The sequence below is a fragment of the Giraffa tippelskirchi genome, chromosome 9 (assembly GCF_054371585.1).
Source record: "Giraffa tippelskirchi isolate mGirTip1 chromosome 9, T2T-mGirTip1v1.2.pri, whole genome shotgun sequence".
Classification (NCBI taxonomy): Eukaryota; Metazoa; Chordata; class Mammalia; order Artiodactyla; family Giraffidae; genus Giraffa; species Giraffa tippelskirchi.
This window is the reverse complement of record NC_137283.1, coordinates 16,446,896-16,464,190: the sequence shown is the minus strand read 5'-3', so window position 1 is coordinate 16,464,190 and position 17,295 is coordinate 16,446,896. Positions and strand designations below refer to the sequence as shown.

General features: G+C 46.5%; 1 protein-coding gene across 21 annotated transcripts in view; it reads left to right on the top strand.

Annotated features, from left to right (window-relative positions):
* The window catches only part of MTMR14 (myotubularin related protein 14), a 43,895-nt gene continuing 26,600 nt past the window's right edge, over nt 1-17,295 (top strand). For 9 of the 21 annotated variants that reach the window (XM_081528091.1, XM_081528098.1, XM_081528102.1 and 6 more), the window contains exons 1-6: nt 1-293; nt 1,928-2,076; nt 7,901-8,009; nt 15,033-15,108; nt 15,424-15,484; nt 16,962-17,084. In XM_081528091.1, coding sequence (XP_081384217.1) covers nt 138-293; nt 1,928-2,076; nt 7,901-8,009; nt 15,033-15,108; nt 15,424-15,484; nt 16,962-17,084 — 674 coding nt within the window. In that variant the 5' untranslated portion in view covers nt 1-137. Of the gene's footprint in view, nt 294-1,927; nt 2,077-7,900; nt 8,010-15,032; nt 15,109-15,423; nt 15,489-16,961; nt 17,085-17,295 lie in introns of all 21 variants that reach the window. The other 12 variants (XM_081528099.1, XM_081528096.1, XM_081528094.1 and 9 more) reach the window with 4 other exon arrangements.

Here is a 17,295-nt window from a genome sequence, read left to right as displayed (position 1 = left end):
GGAAGTGGAAGGCGAAGGCGGCGGCTGAGGCGGCTGTGGAGATTCTGTACTTGTACTTGGTACTTGCAGGTGCCATGTGTCGGGCTGAGCCGCGCTGAGGGGGCCGCGGGGCGCTGAAGGGGACGGGAGGCTGGGCCATGGCTGGCGCTCGGGCCGCCGCTGCTGCCTCGGCGGGGTCCTCGGCTTCTTCGGGCAGCCCGCAGCCACAGGAGCCAGGACTCGGGGAGCTGCTGGAGGAGTTCTCCCGGACTCAGTACCGGGCCAAAGACTGCAGTGGCACGGGCGGCTCTAAGGTGAGGACGGAGCAGCCGTGAGCAGCAAGAGAAGGTCCCTGCCTTGGGAAGTAACTGAGGAAAGGCTGAGGTCAGGGGTCAGAGGACGGAAAGAGAGGGAAGTTCCCAGGGTCTGGGCTTGGAGAGTAAGAGTCCGGGTTTAAAAACCGAAAGGAGGAACTGGGGTCAGAGTGAGCCAAGGAAGGGACGACATTTTGGTTTGAGACAGAAAGGTTGGAGATCAGGGATCAGCCCTGAGAGGCCATGTTCAGAGGTTAGAGAGGGGGAGCTGAAGGGTGGGCATAATTCTCTTGCATCAGATATGGGGACAAAAGCCCTCAAGTCTAGACTTTTTAAAGGCTAGAGGATTTCTGCAAGTCAGACAGAGATTAGAGTGAAGGGGCTGGAGGAGTGGTGCAGAATCGAGCAGAGGTAAACCGAGTTGTGTTGCCTCCTTAAACAGTCTCAGCATGACTTAGAATTAGATCCATCCCTTTCCTTCTCCCATAGAGTAGGAAGACAGCCCACACTTTCTATTCCTTTATCAAAAGCAAGTCTTAGTTCCTCTGTCTGTCTAGCCTTGGGATTCCCTTCAGTCTCCTTATTGCCTCACCTGGAAAGCTTCCAGTCTGGTCACGCCATTTCCATCTTAGGCACTGCCTGGCAGTCTGATGGGAATCTTGCTGACCCTACCATCTTTCATTCCTCACATGGTTTTGACAGGTTTAGCATCAGGTTTTCCAATGGAATTCTCTTCTATGCGGGGCCATGAAACTGGTTTGGCTCCAGACCATCAGCATCACCTGGGGTGTTCATTAAAAATAAAAGTTCCTTGGTCCCACCCAGTCCTACTGAGTTAGAATGTCTGAGGTTGGGAACCTGGAATTTGTAATTTTTAATAGGCTTCTTAATGATGTTCATGTCCCTTGAAACTTGAGGATTGCTCATTCCTGTGAGTTTTTCCCACCCCATTGGTCTTTTGGGTGGGCACAGGGTCAGTGGTTTTCCTGGGCCTCTTTTCATTTTACACACCCATGAAGATCAGTGTTGTAAAAAGTTATGTCTGACTTTCACTCCAGCTGGCCTTAAACTTTCTGATCTTTTGCAGGCTTACTGAGATGTTACAGGTTTATGTCCTTTTTCTAGGGGGCCTTTCCCGAGTTGAGCAAAATAAGAGCAGTTTTAAGGGAGCCGTTCCTTTTATTTCATAAGCAAATTGTAAGGAGACACCTTTGTCTGCAGCTTCTACTCATTAACACTAATTAGAGCTTCTAGGTACCGTTCTATGACTGGAGAATTGAGAAGCATCTGGAGCCAAAGGAAGATACTGTATTGATGCTGGTTAAAATAACCTAGAGCAAAGGTTCTTAATACTTAGGGGTTGTGGACTCCTTTGAGAATCTCATGAAAGGTGTAGTCCTCTCTTTGGATGCCTAAGAAACAGTTTCACCACAACATTGAGGGCTTCAGAGTCCCTCCCTGCCCCCACCAAAGTTTATTACATGGGTTCATAAACTGCACGTTTAGGGCCTATGACCTAGCAACAGGTCTCTTCCTTGTATTGAATTATAATTATAGAGGCACACGGTTATTCCCAGGACCCGCCTAATTCTCACTCCCAGAATCTTTATGTTCATATCTCCTCCTCTGTGCAGGTTGAGCGTATTGAGAAGAGGTGTCTGGAGCTGTTTGGCCGAGACTACTGTTACAGCGTGATCCAGAATTTGAATGGGGATATCTGCGGCCACTACCCACAGCACATCGTGTTCCTGGAGTATGAGAGTTCTGAGAAGGAGAAAGACACGTGAGCATCCTGTCACCAAGGCGTGCCCTTCTGGGAAGGCCTTGACATCTCATCCCCAGGGTCAGGGAAGTCTGTCGTTGGGCAAGGCAGACTTGCTTTTCCCAGATGTTAAGCCTTGTTGGCATCCTGATAGCACAGCATAGAAGAAGGAGCTGGAAGTCAGAGTTCTGGACTCCTGTTTTACTCCCACCCTATCGCTCATTGTCCTAAGACAGCTGACTTCACGCCTCACTTCCCTGAACCTCAGGGTTTCCTTTTTTTAAGAGAATGAGTGGGAGGTATGCTTTGTGGACATGCTTAAGGGCACGTACATGTATAGAGCTTAAAAGCCTGAGGTCAGTGTACTTGCTGGCTGCATCACTAACTTGGGCAAGTTGTTGAACTGCTTTGGCTCTTAGTTTCCTCATCAGTCTCTACCTCTATTTAGGAAAGTGACTAGTGCAATCCTTGCTGATAAATGGGACTATTCGAAGTGTCGTGTGTGCTCCAAGAGTTAGAAATAAGTGCCACTATTTACTGAGGACCTGCCAAAGCCCGGGTGCTTTTCTGTGAGGTAACAGTTCACCGGGTACTAGTGACACACAGCACCCAGCACAGGATGCAGCCTGTAGGCAGTAAGTAAACGGTAGCAGTTGTTGGACACTGATAAGTAATCAGGCTTATTACTTATAAGGCTTATAAGTAATAATAAGTACTTATAAGAGGCTCTAGGAAGGGCTTTATGTTGATCTCAAAGTTTGTTCTGCTAGGCTTCCTGCTTGCTGTTGATTTTAGGGGAATTCCAGGAGGTGTTGCCAACAATGTCTGAAACCCTGGCCCCAGGGAAGCACTGTTATGAGAAGGGCTACAGTAGAGTCATTCTGCGGGGTGCAGCAGGCCGTCATTGCTCACAGCACTGCTCACAGCTCACTGGCTAGAGATTCTGAGTTCTGGGCTCCAGAGCCACTGAATCAAAATCGCAGCATAACAAGATGGCCCATACATACATAGAGGTTGGTGAAGTGCTGCTGTAGAAAAGTTTGGGAGAAGGGTAGATCCTGCCTGGTATGTGAGTGTTTGGGGATACCCTGTGGTGGAGATGCCTTTCAGCTGGAATTGGACAGACAAGTAGGAATGTCCCTTAAATGTCCCTAGTTAGGGACTAGCTTGTATAGGGTCCTGATCATTGGTCCAAGGAGTGCAGACTTGTGGGTATTAGTGGTTATTGGGCTAGTACCCTCTGAGCACTCATTGAAATCACAGATTCCAGGGACCCTAAATCAGAATTTCTACATCACAGAGAGCTTCCTAGATGAGTCCTTTGCTATAGCCTGGAACCACAGGGAGCCAGAGAGGGCTTTCACATAGAGAAGTTTGCTCATGTGTAAGATGGGAGACATGTAAGTGTGCCCTGTAACCAGGTCAAGGTGGAGTTCCCTGACAAAAAGGAACGTATTGGGGAAATTGATTGTATGTAGATCATAGCACTTGTATGCCTGCCTCTTCTTTCTGTCACTGCCAGGAAGCTCCCACTTTGCCTAGCAGAGTCTCACCTTCCAGGCCAGGACTACCACAATATATCGCTAACCCTAGAGTAATTATAGTCTGTTTTTACTTTTCACTTCTTGCAAGGCCTCAAAGTGATACTAAGTGGGCCACGTCTGTTGAAGAGAAGGGAATATGTGCATGTGTAGGTGAGAAGAAATAGAACTTTTTGCTTCTTTACATGCCTGGATTTGGTGTTAATATGACACTAGTTAGACTGAGTTGCACAAGGTAGAACTGGATTCAGGAAATGGTTTGGTTCTATTAACCCACCTCTCCAGTTTAGCCCATCATCTGGGAATAGAAGCCTGGATAGGGCTCTCTGAATGGCCAAGACACGTGTTTGTCAGTAAGACAAACTGCTGCCATGGGACACATCTCAGGGATCTAGTTGGAGACCCTGCCAGAGAGATGAAATCCTTACCTTTAGGTCTGGTGGGTAACACAGACCAATAAATGAGCAATGCCATTGTAACAAAGGCCAGAATTAGGGCAAGTATAGGTGAGGCATTGGGAGACAGAGTTAAAATTCTGCACTTGATAATTCCCACTGGTGCGTGAGCGTAGGGTAGCAGGGTTCCCTCATACCACTGATTTTCAGACACCAGCTATGTATTCTACAGTTCAGCTCAACTCTGACACCATCTACCCAGAGATAGCTTCAGATCTTACAGGTTAAGGGCTCAGTCCCATAAGACAAACATAGCTCACTTTCATTCCTTCAGATATAAGTATCATGTGTCAGACACAGCCCAGTGCTTAGCATGGTAAGAGAAAGATCCTAAGACCAAGAAATAATAAAAATAAAAACAGGAACCACTGAGAACAGAAACTGAATTGGTTCTTTGAGTAGGGGACCCAGGACAATAAAGCACCAGCTAGCCTAATGAAAACAGTGTGCCTTCCTCCGCGTAAAACTGCCCAGAGCCCTGAGGATGGAAATGCTGGCGTGTTCTCTCCTTCGGTTTTGTGGAGCATTTGTTAAATGGAAATATTCAGCCTGGGAGACTCAAATGCAGTGTCAAGGCATTTAGAGCTGCTGGTGTGAGCTCAGAGTCAGTTAAAGCAGATGGTGCTGGGACTTCCAGGCTCCCAGTACAGGGGGCCTGGGTTCAATCCCTGGTCAGGGAATGAGGTTTTGCATGCCGTAACTAAAGATCCCACATACCTCAGTTAAGACCTGATGCAGCCAGATAAATAAAAATAATTTTTTTTTTTTTTAATATTCAGCATAGTGCTGATCTCATCTGTGCAAATGGCCTGGGGCCACCAAAAGGTGGGAGGAAGACTAATGTAAGCAGTATTATGTGTATTTTGTTTTACATTCTCTTGGCATCTGAGTTTAATTAGGCAATTATTTTGTACTCAGATGCCTTTTTGTTTCACAGAGTGAGGGAAAGGTGGTAGAACTTGATTTTCTGTGAGCCATGTTTTTTCTAGGGCCTGACTGATTGGCCTGTGCCAGCTTCCCTGGCAACTCATCTGGTAAAGAGTCTGCCTGCAATGCAGGAGACCCCAATTCAATTCCTGGGTCGGGAAGATCCCCTGGAAAAGGGATAGGCTACCCACTCCAGTATTCTTGGGCTTCCCTCATGGCTCAGATGGTAAAGAATCCACCTGCAATGCGGGTGACCTGGGTTCCATCCCTGGGTTGGGAAGATCCCCTGGAGGAAGGCATGGCAACCCACTCCAGTATTCTTGCGTGGAGAATCCCCGTGGACAGGGGAGCCTGGCGGGCTACAGTCCATGTGGTCACAGAGTCGGAGATGACTGAGCAACTAAGCACAGCACTCTGTACGTGCCTTGAAGAAGCACTCCAGCCTTCTTCCTTCCTTCAGAAAAGAAAAAAATCTTGGTCGTAAAAATAACATGGGGACTTCCCTTGTGGCCCAGTGGTTAAAATTGAGCTTCCACTGCGGGGGACACAGTTTCGATCCCTGGTCAGGGAGCTAAGATCCTGCATGCTGCACAGTGTGGCCCCAAAAAAAGAAAGAAAAGGGAAAAAAAGTCTTATGTAGTCACTTCTCTATTTGAATTATAGTAAAGATGTAATAAATTTGTGATTTAAAACAAAATGCTTAATAAAAATGGGAAAAAAGTCTTAAATCATACCTTACAGAAACATACACCATGGAAAGCTTAAGTCCTCTTCCTTTATCCTCTTGTTTTATTTCTAAAATAACCAAACTGTTAGTCCAAGTTTTTTTTATTATTATTATTTTTTATGCTCCTGTACCTGCGTTCTCTAACCTGTATCCCCAGATAAGAGGATTTTTCAGTGATTATTTCTTCAAATAATTTTTCTCTCCCTCTCTCTCTTCTCTTTCTGAGACCCTTATAATGCAAATGTTAGTACATTTCATGTTGTCTTAGGGGTCTCTTAAGCTCATCTCATTAAAAAAATTTTCTTGCTGTTCTCATTGGGTGATTTTTATTTTCCTGTCTTTCAGGTTGCTCATCTGTTCTTCTGTATCAACTGATTTGGTATTGATTTCCTCTACTGTATTTTTTTTTTTTTTCCAGTTATCTTATTATTCAAATCTGATTGGTTTTTCTTTTTTTTTTTTTTTTTGGATTGGAGAATAATTGCTTTATAGTGTTCTGGTGGTCTTTGCTTTACATCAATGCAAATCAGTCATCCTTATAAATGGTGGCACTAGTGGTAAAAAACCTACCTGCCAATGCAGGAGACATAAGAGATGCTGATTCAGTCCCTGGGTGGGAAAGATGCCCTGGAGGAGGAAATGGCAATCTGCTCCAGTATTCTTGCCTAGAGAATCCCATTGACAGGAGCCTGGTGGGCTACAGTCTGTGGGGTCACAAAGAGTTGGGCCTGATTGAAGTAACTTCACACATGTGCATGTACAAACATATATATATATATATATCCCCTCTCTCTTGAGCCTTTCTTCACCTCTACATTCCACCCCTCTAGGTCATCAGAGAGTCCCAGGCTGGGCTCGCTGTTATACAGCAGCTTCCCACTTGTTACCCATTTTACACATGATAGTATATATATGTCAGTGCTGCTTTCTCAGTTTGTCCTACACTCTCTCCTTCCCGCTGTTTCCAGCAGATCGTTCTCTATGTCTGTGTCTCCATTACTTCTCTGTAAATAGGTTCATCAGAACTATTTTTCTAGACTCCATATATTAGGTTTTTATTTGAAGACCCTGTTTTAACTTCAGTTTCAAATCCTCACTTGATAGTAGTTATTTTAGTAGTAACTGGCTTGAGAATATATCTATGAAAGCTACTAAGAAATCAGCAGTCTTTTCAGAAGACTATATTTTTATTAATGCCAACAGAATCCATATATGCTTAAAAAGGTACCAGTGGTATGTAGGAGTCACTGAACGTACTCATCCTGAAACAGTTATTTGTGTGCCCATGTCATGCAATGACACTAGCAGGACTGGGATGTAGGAGGGATGACCCCCTCTCGGCCTCGGCTGGAACCTCAACCCTTGTAAGGAGGGAGCTTGACTATCTTTCTTCCTTTTCCTCCATTACTCTGCATAGCTGGGAGAGCTTCCCACTGTTGAACTTCCTGCCTCCTGTTTCTCTTGGAACCAGAAGTTCTTACTGGCTGATGTGGAGCCTTTTGTTAAGAATCAGTGGGTGAATCTGTGAGAGTAGACCCTTATTTTAAGGGTGTGCTATAGGTGTGACTTGCTTAAACTCATTTCTTAATGTGTTTTTTGTGTGTGTGTGTTCTACAAGCTCACTTAGCGAAGCTGGGTACGTTAACTTCCATGCTTCTCAAGGCCACAAATAGCTTCTCTTTCACCACCTTTGCTCCAGCATTCCCTGCCCTGTTGACATTTTAGACTGTTAGTGTTGGTTGAAATGTTGATGATGTATCAGAGGCTCATAACCACGTGGAATGTGAACTTCATCATATCCTGCCCTCTGAAAGATCACAGAGATGGCCCCGTTATTGCCAGAGGGTCTCCAACATATTTGTCTTACTTTTGGAGTGAAAAACTGAATACCCTAGACATGATCAGCATTCAGTTTGTTCCCTGTGTTTCTGTATTTTCAGTACCATGTCTTCAGAGTAGCTCACTTTTTTGTTTTAATCCTAAAGGTTTTGAAATCAGAATGATTTCAGTTTTAGTACCTATAATCTAGCATTTTCTTTTCTTTTCTTGAAAGGCTTAAGATGTCTGTGATCTAGAATTTAGGAATCTGAGCATTTATTCAATTTGAAATGAATATTTACACACACACCCCCTAGCATGGGTTACATAGTACTCGTCCACAAGCAGCCTCACCTACCTCTCTTGCCTTGTGTTAGGTTTCAGAGCACCGTGCAGGTGAGCAAATTGCAGGACCTTGTCAACCGCAGCAAGACAGCCAGGTGCAGAGGACGGTTTGTCTGCCCGGTGATCCTGTTCAAGGGCAAGGTAAGACCTCCCCATAGCCTTGCTCTCCCTCCCTTGGAGGTACCTGGCTTAATGCAGAGTGTACAGTTGTCTCAGCAGTGGCCACAGGATTAGAAAAGGTCAATTTTCATTCCAATCCCAAAGAAAGGCAATGCCAAAGAGTGCTCAAACTACCGCATAATTGCACTTATCTCACACGCTAGTAAAGTAATGCTCAAAATTCTCCAAGCCAGGCTTCAACAGTATGTGAACCGTGAACTTCCAGAAGTTCAAGCTGGTTTTAGAAAAGGCAGAGGAACCAGAGATCAAATTGCCAACATCCGCTGGATCATCAAAAAAGCAAGTGAGTTCCAGAAAAACATCTATTTCTGCTTTATTGACTATGCCAAAGCCTTTGACTGTGTGGACCACAACAAACTGTGGGAAAATTCTTAAAGAAATGGAAATACCAGACCACCTGACCTGCCTCTTGAGAAACCTGTATGCAGGTCAGGAAGCAACAATTAGAGCTGGACATGGAACAACAGACTGGTTCCAAATAGGAAAAGCAGTACGTCAAGGCTGTATATTGTCACCCTGCTTATTTAACTTATATGCAGAGTACGTCATGAGAAACACTGGGCTGGGTGAAGCACAAGCTGGAATCAAGATTGCCAGGAGAAATATCAATAACCTCAGATATGCAGATGACACCACCCTTATGGCAGAAAGTGAAGAACTAAACCTCTTGATGAAAGTGAAAGAGAGTGAAAAAGCTGGCTTAAAACTCAACATTGAGAAAACTAAGATCATGGCATCTGGTCCCCTCACTTCATGGCAAATAAATGGGGAAACAGTGGCAGACTTTATTTTTTTGGGCTCCAAAATCACTGCAGATGGTGCTTGAAGCCATGAAATTAAAAGATGGTTATTCCTTGGAAGGAAAGTTATGACCAACCTAGACAGCATATTAAAAAGTAGAGACATTACTTTGTCAACAAAGGTCCGTCTAGTCAAGGCTATAGTTTTTCCAGTAGTCATGTATGGATGTGAGAGTTGGACTAGAAAGAAAGCTGAGCGCAAAAGAATTGATGCTTTTGAACTATGGTGTTGGAGAAGAGTCTTGAGAGTCCCTTGGACTGCAAGGAGATCCAACCAGTCCATCCTGAAGAAAATTAGTCCTGAATATTCATTGAAAAGACTGATGTTGAAGCTGAAACTCCCAATAATTTGGCCACCTGATGTGAAGAGCTGACTCATTTGAAAAGACCCTGATGTTGGGAAAGATTGAAGGCGAGAGGACACGGGGACGACAGAGGATGAGATGATTGGATGGCATCTGACTCAATGGACATGAGTTTGAGTCAACTCCGGGAGTTGGTGATGGACAGGGAGGCCTGGCGTGCTGCAGTCCATGGGGTCGCAAAGAGTCGGACACGACTGAGCAACTGAACTGAACTAAACTAACAGTTGTCTTGTTGCCAGGCAAGTTTGGGTGGTTACCGGGTGCCTGGTGTGGTGGGAAGCAGGCCAGAGAATCAGACCAATTCCAGTACCACTGTTTTCAAGGGTGAGTTTAGGTAGGAAAGGGATGGTCACAGCGGAGGACTCCACCCAAGTCCTGGAGCCCTGCTGCCTACTGCTTCCTGCCTGTGCAAGACCTCCATTTCGTCCTCTGTCAAATGGGAAAAATAATCATGCCTACATCACAAGTTTATGAATAGATTAGATCAGATAAGTTGTTTTCAGTAGTGTAATTTACCAAGTATTTATTGAATATGTATCATATTCAGGCCTTAAGGTACCTCAGCATATATGATAGACAAAAATTAGCACCCTTATCAAGCTTATATTCTATTGAGTGTTGTTAATTTGGTACCCAAATAGGGTCTCAGTTCACCTATTTTTATAATTCTTTGATGTATTAGATATTCCCATTTTGCAAATGAAATGAAGGCTCAAAGTGGTTAAATAACTTCCCCAAGTTTACTTTACACAACTTGAGAGCTGAGATTTAAACTTATTGCAAAATGCTCTCACGTTACTACAGTGTAGCTTGGGGCCACATAGTGTGGTATCAGAGGAACCCACTAAAGATGGGCAGTGGTGTGGACTGACAGGCATGGCCTCATTAAGTGAGAGGGACTAGGCTCCGAGCTTTGGAAGAAGAGTGGGAGGGTATTCCAGGCAGGTGCCTGCCTGGGGACATAGAGTGAGGCAGGCGTGAGAAAGGTTGGGAGACTACCTGATGGGAGTGGAGGTAAGTGGTGGAGCTGAGGATGGAAGGGACTGAATGCAGGAGGCTGGATGCTGGCTGAGGTGTTTGCATTTGCCAGACAAGCCTCTGATTTCTGGACAGGGAAATATAGGATACAAATATCATTTTGAGAAAGATTAATCTAGAAGAAGCAGGCTAATAGCTTGGAGGAGGGGAGGAGAGCAGAAATGTCTGCCCTCTATTCTGTTTATCTGGTAGCTACCTGCATGTGCTGTGGTCCTGGCACCTCTGGGACTTTAGTCCATTCTCCCAGCGTGAAGGCAAGGGCTGGGGCAGGGCAGTGGCAAAGAGAAATGCTAGACTGATTCCTCTCCTTTTGTGCCTTCATGTGACAAGGGGAGGTAGGAAAGGAGAAACAGCCACAGATTTTCATAGGGTAAGTCTATTTCCTCTCCTTCTGTCCCTTTCTTTTGTAAAATGGACGAAGGGAAAATGTGACAGGTGAGTCGGGAAGCCACAGACTTCATAGGGTAGGTCTGTTTTAGGGGAAAGTATGTCTGGGAGTGAAGTTCCAGAAACTGATCATCTTAAAGCTTATTTATTCCCCCTTCCCCCTTTGGAAAATTTCGTGTTGCTCTAAGCTCTGACAACTCCAGTTTAGATAACTGCTATGTGGAGCATAGTGTTTGTCACTAGAAATTATGTAGGAAATACTCAAACCAGTGCTTCCCACAGTGTGTTCCATAGAACAGTAGTTTAAGGGTATGTTTATGCAAAGCATTCCCTCTCAAATAAGACTGAGAGACATTGCACCCTAGATTGACCCTGACCCCCGAGCTCCAGATTCAGGAGGTACATTGGTAAGTGTATCTCAATGTAGAAAAAGGCTCTAAGAAGTCCTGAAGCAGAGTAATCTGTGTGGTGTTGTCAGGTCTGTTCTTTCTCACTCTGCAGACCTTGAGAAGGGAGTTTCCAGAATGCACTTGGGAAATTGCAGTGAGACTGAGAGAAAGAGCCCCAAGGCAACACATTTCAGAGGGAGGGTGAAGAGTTGGAGGGATTATTCTTTTTTTTTTTTGCCGTACCCCAAAGCTTGTGGGATCTTAGTTCACCAACCAGGGATCAATCCTAGGCCTTGATCGACAGAGGATGAGAGCCCTAACTGCTGGACTGCCAGCAAATTCCTTTTTTGGGGGCAGGGGTGGTATTATTTTGAGGAGGCTTTGAGGCTAAGGGCTTTACCATTCATCCTGCTTTCTTCTCCCTTTGCACCTTCTTGTCTGTTGATGTGATCCCATTGTGTTCCCTGTAGCTTCCCCTGACGGAGTCGTGTTCACGGCCTAATACCTACTTACTTACATTTTATTCCTATTGTGTTTGAAAGTCTGCTGTCTCCTCTCTGCTGTAATCCCTATGAGGACAGAAGCCGTGTCTTATTACTGCTGTCCTCCCAGTGTCTAGCAGCTGCCCACCCAGCTGGTGTGGGCAAGCTCTCTAGGAAGACACTGCTCTTGGGTTACACAGTAGTGGGCTCTGTGCTGGGTTCTAGGGGGACAGGTGACTGAGACAGTCCTGTCACCCTGGAGCTCAGTGAGTGGGGAAGGCAGAGCTATTAACTTGAGGAGGAGATGGGGAAGAACAGGAGAGGGTCTTCTGTTGTGAGGTGGGCATCTTGTCCTCAGGTGGGGCTCCCAGCAGGCCCTAACGAGTTCAGTGACGGCAGCGTTTGCTGTCAACATACCCAGCCAAGCTGGGCCAAGGAATGTATGCTCAGGAGTGCCGACTTCCTGCTTCCTTCCAAACTCAGTCTGTTGCGGCTAGTGCAGCTTAGGAACTAAACGTCTGATTTTGTTTCATTTCAGTTAATTTCCATTTTATAACTGAAGCAATGTTGAGTTTTTTTTGATTAAGCACAGTTTTCTTTTGAGGTAGGACTACATTACCCTTTAAACACTGAAAATAAGGCATCCTACTTGAGATGGGCTGTAATTATAAAATACATATTGCATTTTGAAGACTTAATCCAAAAAATGTAAAATATTAATAATTTAAACAGTGATTGTATGTTGACATAGTAATATCTTGGGACATAGAGACTTAAATAAGATATATTATTAATTTTTTTATAAAACTCAGTTCAAGCATTTAAGAGTAAGCCGTTCTCATGTACCATTTTCTCCCCCAACACTTGTATCTGGTTTTTCGGCAATTAAAACTGGAACAGTTCCTCTTTCACTCTGTTTCCTCCCTTAAGAAACGGGGAGCAGAGATCAGCTGCTTTTATTCTGAGTGCAAAAGTTGGTACTACATTTACAAATCCTACAGAACCATCTTCCTCATGCAACATTAGAGGCTACTACTAATTAGGTAAATGGATAGCTTTCAGAGTGTATCCTGCTTTTTCATTCAAGAGCTAAGCTTAAAGTACAGAAAGGGTGGGCTGTGCATTGGAGCTGTGAAGCCCGGGAACAAGGTCAGGCATGGACCCGCCCATGGGGTATGGCTTCCCCCAGACTCCAACTCTCGGGACCGTCCTGTGGAGGTTGGTGCTTCACTTGGGAAGCCAGCCAGCTCGCCAATCCTCCTCCACCTGATGAATCCCCTGGGCTGGGTGCGGCTGCCTCTGTGACCAAAAAGACGGACAGATCGAGGGGATTTGGGGAAACTAGGGAGAAGAATCTGAGCCTTGAAAAGAGCTCAGAGCTCAACGGCTCAAGAGGGGATGTGTGTCTGCCTGAAAAAGATTTAATAGAAACAATGGAAAGAAGAGTGAGATTCGGTGCTGCAGCTTGGATGATGGGGGAGGGGGACATGATAACATGTGCTGGTTAAACTCGAGCAGCCACCCCCCCGCCCCGCAATTGTTTGCTCATGAATCAGACCTCCCCCAATACCATTGGAATCTTGAGGGTCCTCACCCTGAAAATGGACACTCCGTTGCTGCAACTCGTAATTACTGGGCTGGTCTCTTCCGAGTAGAGGATGTTATTTGAGGCTGGAGAGGGATCTGTGGATGGACTTGGAGATACAGGTAAACTCTGGTGTGTACATTTTTATCCAGAGAGTTTGTCATTATCATCAGATTTGCAAAATCCTTTTGGACCTAGAGAAAGTGAAACATTCCTCCGTAGAGTGCATCCTGCTCAGACTAGCAGGACTCTGTCCAAGCCCTTCTTTATAGGCTTCCAGGACAGCCCTACCTCAAGTGCGTTCTGCCCCCAGCACTGGAAAAGCGCCCCCTGGGTTGTAGCTGGTTGCTCTTCTATCATTTGGCCCTGTTCTAAGCTGCCAGTGATGACCTGCCAGTTCCTACCACGCCCCTTTCCTGTAGCGGCAAAACTGTTTCTTTCCCACTGTCTTACAGGTAGAGAAGGGGACGCCCTCTGGCAATATTCTACAGTCTTCTAGGGGCCCTCCTTACACTGCCAGTCTGCATGACCCATTCAGAAATGCCCCTCCCTCCCCCAGTTTAATCTCCCAGCCACCCTCACTGCCTCCCTCAGTCTGTAGCTAAACCCTGGGGTCACCAGATCCCAGATACCTCTTCCCATTCCCCCACCCCTCTTGGATCTCATCAAACACAATTTATAAAGATTCAGCCTTAGAATCAGATAGTCAGACGCTTCCCTAGTGGTCCAGTGGTTAAGAATCTGCCTTGCAATGCAGCGGATGTGGGTTCAGTCCCTGGTCTGCAAGTTGAAATCCCACACACTGCAGAGCAACTAAGACCTAACACAGCCAAATAAATTTCTTTTGAAAAAATTAGATAGTGAAGTTCACACCTGTTGCCTGGTTTCTAGAATTCTAGCTGCTTCAGTGATGAGCAAAGATTAAAAGCATAGTTAAGCACAGTTACAGTTACTACATTCCTTTAGTACGTAGGAGAGAGAAGGTAAAATTTCCTTAAAAAAAAAAAAAGCCCCCAAACATTTCTCCCTTAATTGACCCTCCTGCTCCAAAGGTTTCCCTTTCCTGCGCTAAGCAGTTGCAGTGATAGCACACAGGCTCTGAAGGGAGGTGGGCTCGGTCAGATCCCAGCTCACTCCTCACTGTGGGGCCTCAGGCACTGCTTCATCTCCCTGCGACCGTCGCTCTTCTCATCTGTGAAGCAGCAGCAGTGCCTGCCCCCAGCCACACTTCCCTCATGGGCTTATGAAAACCCAGTGGAAAGGTTGTGTTTGTGTTTCACTGCCATGCTGACATACACGTGTGATAATCGCCAGGTCTTAACCCAAGACAGACCACTTAACACGTGACAACCACTGAATCTACCCATTACCATTAGTGACACTCGGGTGCTTCTCGTTTGGGAGCGAGAACCCCTTGACAGAGGCTGTAGGTTAAAATCTAGACTTGCTTCAGAGAGACTACTGTTGCAGTGGCCCTGATACTAAGAAGACTGTGGGCAGTGCTCTTGCACCCGTTTTGCTGGTCTGGAATGATCAGAAGAGTTCCAGGGCTTCCCCCTACTGCGTGCACTTCAGAAAACCACCTGACTGTTGGTCAGAGGGTATAAACTTCCAGTAGTAAGATGAGTAAGATCTGTGGGTCTGATGTACAGCACATAGTTAATAACACCGTATTATGTACCTGAGTTGTAGAGAGAGATGGTCTTAAATGTTTTCACCACACAAAAAAAGAAATGGTAATTATGTGACCTCATGCAGGTGTTAGCTAACTCTGTGGTGGTAATGGTTTTGCAGTATGTTAGTGATACAGATCAGCATGTTGTGCACCTTAAACTTACACAATGTCATGGGTCAATTATATCTCAAGAAAGCAGGGAAAAGTAGAACCAAAAAACTCCAGAAAACCATCTGACCCTGAAAATGTGGTTTCTCTCCCAGCACATCTGCAGGTCAGCCACACTGGCGGGATGGGGGGAGCTGTATGGACGCACTGGCTACAACTATATTTTCTCAGGTGAGCGCTGATCTGCAGCCTCTGTGACTAAGAACCAGAGCCCAGTCGTGGAGAACCGCTACCCAGGGCCACAGCGGTGGTGGTGGTTGTAGGGGTGGGCAGCAAACTGGGGCAGGGGCAGGGGTGTCTAGAGCCCCTCCTCTCATCACCTGAGAAGATGCTTGTGGTGAGAAGAATGCCAGGCCCGTGAGGCATCAGGTCCTGGGAAAGGGAGGAACATGGTCCTTGGGGTGGAACCAGGGGTAGACTGGTCAGGCAGCCTTTGCATGGAGCCCCTGCCACGCCCCAAGTGCTGACCGCAGGTTCCTCCCACAGGGGGTGCAGACGACGCCTGGGCAGATGCAGAGGATCTCACAGAGGAGGACTATGCTCTTCGGTCAGTGCCAGGCAGATATGGGTCTGGGCATGGGTGAGGGGGCAGGTATGTGACCGGTGGTGGCCGTTTTCTACTGATGGCCGTAACATCATCAGTGGTCCAGGTGAGTGTATTGGCTTCCTTCATCCACATCCCTGAAACAGAGTTGTTGAAGTCCACCCCATAGCCTCACCCGCAGCTGACTTTATGAACTGCCTGAGCAGTCTGTCTTTACCCTGGCTGCTCACCAGGACCCCAGAGAGAGAGCCCCAGTCCTGGGGTTCCTGGCACTGCAGGCCCAAGACATGGCACAGACATCTATGTCTTCAAGCCCCATGGTTTCCAGGATGTTGATGTCCAGCCTACCAGGTGATGCCCGACACACCTGGCCTGAGGACTGTGGTCAACATATCAGAGATGCGGGCACCAGAAGTTCCACAGTGGTGTGATTGGTGCCATAAGGGAGTACAATACAGAGGAGTGCTTTAGGTCCCCTGAGAGGGAGGGAGGGGGCTGGCTCCCACTCTTCCTACCTCCTTTCTAAATACTTTTTAGAAAATGACAGTAATGGTATTTTGGAAAAGCTCCTTTGCATGGTCTGTGCCACATGGAGAGTCTTTAACTGGTGTCAGGCATCTCTGGAATGCACATCAGCACCCTAGTCAGATCAGCTGCCCAAAATCACAGCTTGGAGCTTGAAAAGGCATCTCGCTGTGCCCATTTTCTGCCTGCTGGTTCCACGAGCAGTGGCTCTGGCTTGTACACAGGAATGTTTGGCTCTTCCCCCAAGATCAGATGACCTCTGCCCCAGCCAGGCCGTCTTCCACACTGCACACTGTTCTTGGCGAGGCGTCTGCTGGGTTCAGCAAAGCAGTGGGCATTAAAAAAATAACATTAACATTAACAGTGATTGTTTATTCTACTTTTGTCTTTATCTGTATGACTGATCAGAAGGCAGCCTGGGGATTAGGAAAATTTTATCTTTCTCCTTGCTTCAGAGGCCTTCTAAGCAGAGGGAATTCACTTGCTAGCATTTCACAATCAGTTGATAAAATGGCTCTAAAAAGTCCATCTCCCAATGAGAATTCCAATCTCTTACATTTTGAGCAAGTCATATGGCTAAAAATGGTCATAAATGGGGGAGAGGGAGGTGGGTAGAGAGAGATAAACTCTAATGGAAGCTCAGAGACTCCATCAGCCACCAGCCTGCTGCTGTTTAGAACTCGGAGATTATCTTGAGTCTTCTGGCTTAATGTCAGGCAGTGCCAGAAAGCCCTTTCCCGCCCCAGCTGCATATTGCTTCTCTTTGAAATGCGTCCCAGAGAGCAGGATAATCTCTCGGAAAGTCACCTTCCCTCACCTTCACTGGGACCGCTGTCCTGTCCTGGCCCTCCCAGCCTCTGTCTCCTGGAGAAGGGAGACAGAAGTGCTCCTGTAGCACCTAGACTTCCGGGAATGGACACTCAGTGCAGCTTCTCCCTCTGGCTGTCTGTTTCAGAAGTTCCGACACGCATCTCTTTGATAAGGTCAGAGGCTATGACATCAAGCTGCTCCGGTACCTGTCAGTCAAGTACATCTGTGACCTGATGGTGGAGAACAAGAAGGTGAAGTTTGGCATGAAGTGAGTGCAGGGCACCCCCCTCCAAGTGGGTGGAGGCCATGTGTTCACAGGCTCGTGGGCTCGGGGATGGTGCAGAGCAGTCACCAGGGCGCACTGGATGCCAGGCCTTGAGCATCCTCTTCTCGTATCCTCGCACAGCCCTCCCCGTGAGGAGGTTCTCGTGTCCCCCTCGTGCAGGGGAGAAACAAGCCAGAGAGGTTAAGTCACTTTC